General features: G+C 38.0%; 1 protein-coding gene across 2 annotated transcripts in view; it reads right to left on the bottom strand.

The window, feature by feature from the left end:
- LOC107274005 overlaps positions 1-6,749 on the bottom strand; it is a 13,729-nt gene extending 6,980 nt beyond the window's left edge. The window contains exons 1-3 of one of the 2 annotated variants that reach the window (XM_015752716.2): positions 6,608-6,749; positions 6,306-6,529; positions 490-567 (exon numbers count right to left, since the gene is read on the bottom strand). In XM_015752716.2, coding sequence (XP_015608202.1) covers positions 490-567; positions 6,306-6,320 — 93 coding nt within the window. In that variant the 5' untranslated portion in view covers positions 6,321-6,529; positions 6,608-6,749. Of the gene's footprint in view, positions 1-489; positions 568-6,305 lie in introns of both variants that reach the window. The other variant, XM_025091294.1, reaches the window with a different exon arrangement.
- Positions 6,750-9,595: the final 2,846 nt, after the last annotated feature.

Below are 9,595 nucleotides of genomic sequence, written 5' to 3'. Positions count from 1 at the left end.
GGGGGGGGGGGTCGTGAAAACAAGACCAAACAAAATTGCCTGTCCAGGGAGTTTACGTAGATGTTCAAAGGGGACCGGTAGTTGAGAAGATGAACTCAGCTTTTCACTTGTTACTTGTTTCATGGATGGATTGGTATAGGCGCACTTACAAACGACCTCTAGATCCTATCGGAACCCTTGGTAGAATCGAGATTTCCACCAAGCACAGCTTCCATCCTGTTTTAGTTGTCCGTTTGTCTGATCTCTACTGGAATCACTTCACTCGACTTGGTTTGACTGTAGCTAGGTGTGGCTTTCCTTTTTTCCCCGCTTTTTTTTCCCTATAGGAGAGTTTCGAAGCAACCTCAGAGGCTCTCAGATTATGAATCTGGACGTGAAGTGATTTTTTGAAAGAATATTTTGGGAATTTTGTGTTATCGATATAAACTTTACTGTACCTTATTTAAATAACCCTAGATTATGATAATAAGAAAAGCGGTTGTAACTCACTTTGTCGTTATCTGGTTTTTTCACGTAACCCGGCGGTGGTGTGGCGAGCGTGGCCGTCGCCCAGAATATAAGTAGTAACTAAAAACATAAAGAGGCAAAGTAATATCAGTAAAATGTGAAAAATAAAAAGAAATTAGAAAATTAGTATCATCCGGAAGCAGTGAGCTTATCTTTCATAAGCAGACTTGGAAAATCTGTTTAATATGAATTTTCAGGTTGGACTCATACCCATAAACAGCTTATATCTTAATTCCACCATAACCGCATCTAATTGTAAGTCCCTAGAGGAAATCCCCAGACCCACCGTGTATATATTCTTGTACCGTGCGATATCCACGGATTTATATCTACAGATATAATACACGCGTATCACCGAAGCACATTCCCCTAGCAAGAAAGTGACTCTAAGAAAGTTGCATCGTAACTCTTTTACGAAACTGTCCTAGTCATTTTTCTAGGTTCCTCGAACTCGGCTAGACGTCCCAACAACTTCATCCATACGACGAAAGTCGTCCCGCATCGGAAAAAGGAAGGTGGTTGGTAATCCTGGGTCTTGTTTTTAAGGGGTGAGAAAGTTACTAGCTAGTGGAAATGGTCAAACGCGATTACTCGTCACGCGAACACGTAGGCTGTCACGCCTGGTTCCTTCAGAGTTGCTGTTAAGGGTGTTGGACGCAAACGACTGGTTATGCACTAGTTCCTTTATTTTTGCCCGTGGTCTTTGTTGTCACTAGATAAGAACACGACAGTTATGGAGTATCGCGTAATCTGATGTTGCGTTGAGAACGAGTCCCACAGATGCATTTGCATTTTCGACAATGTACTTAAAAACAGGTCAATCTTAACTTTTTAAGAGTGGTAAAATGCACGAAAATTCGAAAAATCCAAATTAAATTATAATTATGGTGACTTTGGTTTTAGTAACGTTTGCAAAATTTACGTTTAATGTATTAAATGAAAATTATGCGCTTACACTATGTCAAGAATGTTATCATTGGGTCTTTATTAAGAAGTTTCAAGTCTCCTAGTCGGAATCTGGTTACACGAAGTACTATCAAGTATCCGTAAGTACCCAGCAGTATGTACTATGAATTACTCTGAGGTACTACTGGAGTCATAAGGTCGTGCAATGTACCAAGAAGATCATATTTATTAGGCAGATAAAGGCACACAACCGGCAAATGTACAAGTAAGCATAAGGAGCGAAGTTAAAAGCGGCAAGTAGAGAGTTGCCTATATAACTCAGACATCTAATTAGACACTCTTGTCTGAAAGTGGGTAAAAACTATTCCAGTGGTATTTTCAGACGTCGAGTAGTTTATTTTCTTTTCATGATTTCTAGCGACAGCAAAATTTTACTGGAATTCGAACGAATATGAAAGTTCAGATTCATAATAAACGAAAGTTTTCAATACTCGACGCCCGCTGAAAAGTACATATCAAGACTGTACTGCACCTCGAAATAATTTTATATCAGATTGTACTGTACGAAAATCCGAAATCTTGTATCCCGTACAATTGTACAAGATGTTCATCATCCCCAAGATTCTTGTTCTGGATTAGAATCGAATCCCAAAAAGGAGCATCAAAGGGGAAGACAAAACAGGGGCAGAACGCACGGAGGAAATAGAGATTCTAGGGAATTTGGTTGGTACATCTCGATTTGCATAGGGATTTCCGTCACCCCTGAAAAGCATCCCTTAAACCACTTCCCCCTCTTACCCATTCGCAAAGAACGCTTCCAGCCTCCTGCTCATCCCATAGCCAGCAATAATCCCGCGGTGGCTTTGCTTTGTGGCTTCGGACACGTACACCCGGTATATATTAGGGCGCCTCAACCCTCGCGGACGAAACACGATCCGCGCTTATGGAAATTTCCTAGGGAATATTCTCCTAGTAGCGAAACGTGTCCTTGCCGAAATTTTACCAGAAAAGTCCGTACCCCCCATTTCCCCCTTTCTTCCACCCATCTATTCCTCAGAGTTCTATGAGAAATTCTCGCAGTCTCGTAAGTCCATGTTGTGGAAGCGACCCCCTCCCCCTAACCTCTGCTCTATTCAAATTCGAAAAAGATACTTTTCGAAGCGACGAAGATGACGGTGACGTCGCGACGTTTAAGAGAATAACGTGATCATTCATAGGTTTAGATATACCCGGCACGCGACCCCCATTAATAATGCACCTTGTATTCCCTGGCCGTGGCATTATTTTGATGTCCACCCTTGTGAAGGAATTCGACCTAAGCAAAGTGACCTTAATTTTATAAGTAAATCTTAGGACGCTTTAAAAACGCATGAAAGTTTTCTTCATGCTAATTCATTGAGTGTGCCTAATGATTTTTCTATGGGGAAGGGGATGGTACCCTTGAAACGAAACTTTCCAAATGTAATTTTAATAAACCCACAGGGGTGCTAGGCCAGACACGTACTAAATTAAAAATATGAAGTATTTGTTTTAGGTCATCGACATTTTCATTTTCAACTTTAATTTTATACCCAGACCTAGCATGTTCTAGAACCACCCCTGTCTGATCATTTTGTCTAGATCGAATCTAATGTCTGAGTCGTCTGGAAGGGGTTGAAATCGATCCCACAAATTGGTCTGCTGGTAATACCGATTTTCTCGACCTACACTGAACCCAGAAATGGATTGTCGCGAAAAGTATAAATGAAAAGAAAAAGGTCAAACACCAGTATCCTAGGTAGGAATGAAATTCCAAAGAGAGCTGTCTGACCATCGAAATCTTCTAGAGCCACGAAAAACGATCCTACCACTATAATCAATCTCAGTTTATTTCGTGGTGTCAGGTCTTTTTAGCAATGGCGACATCGCCCCCAAACCCCAAATCACCCCTCGCCCCTACCAACCAAGTTGGGGTTACATTTCATTTATCCTGTAATAGATTACTCTCTATGGGTACAAATCGATACGGGGGTTTGCGTGATTGCTCACGTGTCTGGAGATTTTTTTTTTAAAGATAAATCACTATACAATACAAGCTCTTTACAATAATTTCAACACCACCGTTATAGCCTTGTTAAGAAATATATTCCGTGAAGAAAAATTATATCGGGTCAACTTTTATTTCCCCACTTTTACAATTATTTCTTCTTTTTTTTTATTTCACTAAATCGATAAACCTCTTTATCTTATATCCTTCTACAGGGTATCTCAAAGGTCGTTTGACCTTTTCATGATTACGGATCGATCTGCTGGTTTTCGTCTTAAATATTGTTTAATATTCTTAAGTCAGTCATAACCTATAAAGTTACGTACTATTGTAATGGTTTCAGTTTACAATTCTCGGAATTTGCTATCACTACGGGGTATACAGGTCGTTTCATTTTTATTGAGAAAGACGCTGACGCATCGCCAAGCCAAGGAGAGTTCTCGAGTCACAATGAAAGTTAAATCAATTCGCGCACACGCCCGGAGAAAAGTGCTTTTACTTTGCCACTCCTGCGTTCACTGGTTTCCGCGATCCTTGTAAATCGCACATATAGGCTGAGAGAAAAATAAGAAATCGATTTGGTACAAGCAAGTGAATTAATAATAATACCAATATATCACTTATTAATCATGATGTAAAATTTCAATTCCAATTTAAATACTTTCCCGCCAAGTCGATGAATATTCCGATCAATAATAATTTAGAGGATGTAACAAAGATCTTAATTACAGGTAAAAATACTCTATAACGCATTCTGTACTTTATTAATATTTTTTTAATCTTTTTATAAAAAAAAAACAATTTTCAAAACTAGTCTTTCCCTCCATTTTTTATTTCATTCCTCTCTAATCTGTCATCCTCTTAAATTCCTTCATTTACAGACTTAGACTCGTGCGTTACCTTGAATCCCCTTTGTTCTTGTCTCGATACCTGTTAATACGATATTCTAACTTTCCTCAAGTATCAAAACTTGCCAGCAAATATGTTTTCTACTGTTAAGAGGGGTTAAAACATACCAATACACTGTTCTACTGTACAATATAGAGAATAATATTTAAAAAATTATAGGTAACGTAAATACCATAGTTACCGACGTAATTTCCTCGAGATTTTCGTGACTATTTTCATCACGATAATATCGTACAAATATTACCTGCAGTTATATTAAAATTGTTCATTAAAATTATATCTGAAATTTTCTCTTGTGATCCTATACTTATTACCCAATCTGTACTTAGCATACGCAGGGTGTTCAAGTACAATCGCAGGTGTTTTTTATTTTTCGATTTAAAAAATCTAAACTTTTCACTCACATCCGATCTCAATAGAACATCCTGTATATGTAATCTCATTCTCAAGAAGATGACTGGATATTACGAATATTGGCTGTAAGAGGTTGTAATAGTTTTATACGAACACTCGCTTCGTTGAAGCTGTTAAAACTTTAATAATGCACGTTAAATTTACTCTTCTCACTATAACCATTCGTATAGTAATAAAAAGTAATGGATATCCTTACCGATCGTAATATTTCGATTTACAGGACGATTATTTTTCCACGTATTTATTACTGCAGACATAACCTAACCCATCTGCAGTTGAAATTTTTATTTACGTAGTTACAGCATAAAATAATTTATAACAATCAATTACCTTGAATATTCCAAATTTAATGTTTAAATTCCCTTGCACCCGTATATACAGTATTCAAAATTTAATTGTTACGTCAAAAAATGTATAATATTAATATAATTTTACAGAAAACAATGTATTATCCTATATATTAATGAACCGCAATAGCAATAACTGTAAACGTATCGCACTACTAGTATTAACAGTGGTACAGTCAGTTCCAAGGATTCAGGGTCACGGGCTACAAGACATTCACCTTCGCTAGCACATACACGCCTTGATGTGAATGTGCAAATGCATTGGTGCAGCATACGTTTCTGGCACAAAATAGAATCAATTAAAAAGAAATATTCAAATGAGGAGGCTGAAGTGTAAAAATGTAGGACCAATGAAAATGAAAAAAAAAGATGTATTAAAAATTCGAAACTCAATGCCACTTTCACAGGTGGTCATCTCGAGTGAAAGATATGACCGAGAAAGAGATTCAAGCAGCACGAGAGGCAGAGGTCAAAATGAAAAGACATTAACGTGGTAAATAGCCGAAATCACGTGTCGATGAGAGAAATTATTGGAAAGGTAATCGATTTCATGGATTCGCGAGATCATTGTCTCAATACGTTATATATATACATATTATTGGGTCAGTGTGTCAGTGGACCGGAAACAACCCGGTACTCCTGTATTTTTCTGGATGAAATATGAATTGTTACTTCCGGTAACTTTGTACCTTTTTTTTATATTTTTAGTCGTTTTGTCCTTCCCGTCGTTCATAGCCAGTATTACCAGTGAAAATTGTAACGCGGGAAAACGGTAATAATGAGAGACACGGCCACTTTGAATCGTCTTCGGCTAGACAGTCGAGTGTGAGAATTTTTCGTGAATATGTTTTTCTTTTAATTTTCTCCTTTATATAAACTCTATATCTTCAACAGAGATGACACACTTCACTTTAAAGCAAATAGAGTCATTAAAGACGAAGAAGGTCAGTTGCTCATATTCCATAATGAAGAAAAATTCAGTCTCTAATTTGCCCCGGTATAAAATTACGAACAGAAATATAAGTAAGATTAAAAGCAGTCAAACTCTTGGTTGGAGGACAATCATGATCTGGCACAAAAAATAAAAAAAAGGTCCTAAATTAAAAAAATTAATATCAATCACAGGTTATTAACAGACTATTTGCATGAAGAAACGACGATTAATCAGATATACAATTTAATTAACATCAACTCACCGAGTGCAGCAACATATCTCCACTATAAATACATGAACGCGCATGCGCCCGAGCTCACACCGCGTACTTCAATAGGGACTTTAACTCTTTCGTTACTCAGGAGAAAATATAATCCGATAAGTATTGTCCAAATCCAGAATAAAATCGCTCCACTTCCGGTAGCTTCTTTGAAAAGTACATAAAAGACACCTCAGGTCCGTCCAAATACCTGCACCCACCTCTACCTGAGTGAAAACCAAGAAATAGGAAAATTGATTCAACGATCAAAAACGGGAACCGATCGAATACACGTCTCTACGCACTCGCAGGAGTAGTCGGGTGTCAACTGGTACTCCGTGAAGTCGATCCACTTGACTTAACAGAGAAGCGAAGCTCCAGTTTATCCCACCACTGCCGGATGAGAGAGATATCTATATAGGTACCCTACCCACTAAGGTATCTACGTGAGAGTGCCAAAGGAAGAGGTCTTCGAAGTGCCGTAGCGCCGAGAAGTAGCTGTGGCGGATCGTCAAAGTGCCCCCGCTCAGTCTCCTTTATCACCTCCACAAAGTGTTTCAAAGTATCAACGAAGAAGAGTCGCCGTCTGTCTTTTAGGAGGCCTTACCACTTCTGCCTCTCATCACGACCTTGTGATCCTTTTCAACCTGCCGGGTTCGATAGCCAATGTCTGATATGTGACTTTCTGCGCAAGGTCTAGTCTTACCCACTTAGGTCTAGACTTGGTCTCAGGTTGCCTAATTTAGTATAGACTTTATTACCTGCTCTAGGTATAGATATAGAATCTATATGCATAGATGAAGTCCTGGGTCCTGATCTTGCTTGCAGAAGCATTGAGGGTTAAGATACGATCATCTCTGCGATGATCATGACGTTGGAGAACTTCGTAAACCTGCTCCAGGTCGAAGGAGATTGGAGAAAGTGACGAGTTCAGCGACGACAGGTATACTTTTCTTTTTTTTTTTTTCTTTTTATCACAGTCTGGGTTTAGGGAGTTACGGTTTTATCTGTGTGGCGGATCTAGTGACTTTTTCGAAATTGCTTATTGTCAAAGTGTATTGACTTAGTGACTTTGCGAAACGTTACTCGGAACTGGGTATGCTTCTAGATGAAATTGTTCTCGATCTTCAAATCGGTGGAGAAAGGTTGGCTTGGGGCAGCGAAAATGTTTCGTGCGCTTATGAGACGTTTAAAAGATAATAATGACTAACATGAAGTCACGTGGCTGATTGGAATGTCGAATATCCCGTCGAAACGGTTTGACCTGCTAAAAGATAGAATACGATGATGGAAAAAGAAAGGACAATAATTAAAGAAGAACACGTTAAACCGGTATGCACATTCCATGTTGAAGTTTTACCGATGTGTAACGAGGGCGAAAGTGGGCACTAGTCTGCAACCTCAGGAATACGCCTGAAATGATTTTCAGAGAATTTCATTTTATGTGAGAGACAATCGGTAAATACCGATCTATTATAATTCAGTACCAATTATAACCCGCGTGACGTAGCTACTTTGTTGGAAATAATTGAAGTTACGTTACTCTCGATAAAAACTGTGATCAAGAAAATAATAGATAGTTTGTTTGGGGGCGAGAGGTGGTCTGGTTACTTACGTGGTTTATCTACTGTTAATGTTGTTCATAATTGGCAACGACGTATGAATTCTCTCCCTGATCTTTATCTTCGTCCCTTTCGTCCCAATGGTCCTTTTAATTGAATGAGCGCAGATTCAAGTTTTGAATTCACAACCCGAACTGTTCCAGACAGGTAGTAAACTTATTATATAAATTCAGCACGTGGCGCAAATAACGTATAGTACAGACAACTTGCGGTTGCGAAACTTATATAATGCAAGATTGTAAGATTTCTAAGAAATATAATTGCATTGTCACGAGACAAAGTTAGCAGAGTCAAATTTGTTATAAGAAAAAGAAAAAAAATGATTTATCTCCTGTTTATAAAATCCGAAATGACTGAGGTCTGAAAATTCGCTTTTTAAAAATTCTTTTCTTGGACGTACCTATTTTTCTCAAATTTATTCGACTTGTCAAATTTTGATAAACGTAGGCACTTTCAATGAATTCAAATTACTTTCACGTATCGATAAAAGTTTTTCTTAGTCCCGATCTATGACGGAATCGATATCGATTGACTTGTGATGTAGTGTTAAGAAAAAAAGAAAGTTATGAAAGCACGAAATGGAAAAAGGAAATAAAAGTAAAAAAAGGAAATCGAACCACATGTTCCCCTTAATCGGGATCGGTAACTGTGCATGTGTGTGGTGTTTGGGTGTCACTTCTATATGGTTACCACTATTTTTCCCCACCAGTTGGCGAGTTTCTTGCCACGAGGAAAGTGACCAGGGAATTTATCCCGAGGCGGTACAGGTTATGCGTGATGAGGATGCTGGAGGTAGCAGCGAGAATGGCTGGTCAGTGAACAGTGCTATGGTAGCAATGCCAGGTACCTGCAGGAGGATCTAAATATCGTTTGGTTTGGTGAGATACAAAGGTTTACCTACTGCGAGAGAATAGATAACAGATACGAGGATAAGGAATGAGATAAAAGTGAGGAAAAAACATTTACTCCTGAATGAAAAAGGAAGACTGATAAAAAATAGCAACGTGAAATTTACTTGTTAAAGAAGCGTGTGCTTGAAGATTTAATGGGAATCGAATGTGTAAGATCGTAATACGTGGGGAAAGTATAACAACGGAAGCAGGTTGAGATGCCCTCAGGATATGGACCATTGGTGGAGATTTTGTCTGGCTTGTTTTTTATTAGTTGTACGGTGAATTCTATTTTTTTTAAATGCTATCGATAGACTTGGAAATGAAAAATGATAATTTTATGCAAAGCAGATATTCTTGAGTGGTATAACAAAATTTGGAATATCTTCGAATTGACGTGAAAAAAAAAGAAAATAATAATTAGAATAGTTATATTTTTCCTTCTTTTTATAATTAAGTCAATTTCGTTTCTCTTCTTCGATTTAACTAACAATAAGTTGCGCAAAAATAGTTGCGCGCGAAAGATTTCATAAAGGAGGTACGTTAATGAGATCGAAAAGAAAAGAAAGGACGATGAGGTGGAGAAATGGCAGCCATGAAAAAAGAAAGAACAAAGGAAAGTACGGTTAAGAACGTTGAGCACAAAAAGAGAAAGAAGACGTCGAAACAAAAGATGAAATAAACAAAGAGGCATGAAATTTTCGTTTTTATTTATTTTTTTAATATCTTATTTCATTGAAATGTCAAATTCGGTTATTCCCCGTGCCCCCCCCCCCCTCCC

Source organism: Cephus cinctus, unplaced genomic scaffold (assembly GCF_000341935.2).
Source record: "Cephus cinctus unplaced genomic scaffold, Ccin1 Ccin1_scaffold1978, whole genome shotgun sequence".
In the NCBI taxonomy this organism is placed as follows: Eukaryota; Metazoa; Arthropoda; class Insecta; order Hymenoptera; family Cephidae; genus Cephus; species Cephus cinctus.
This window is presented reverse-complemented; position numbering and strand designations above follow the sequence as displayed.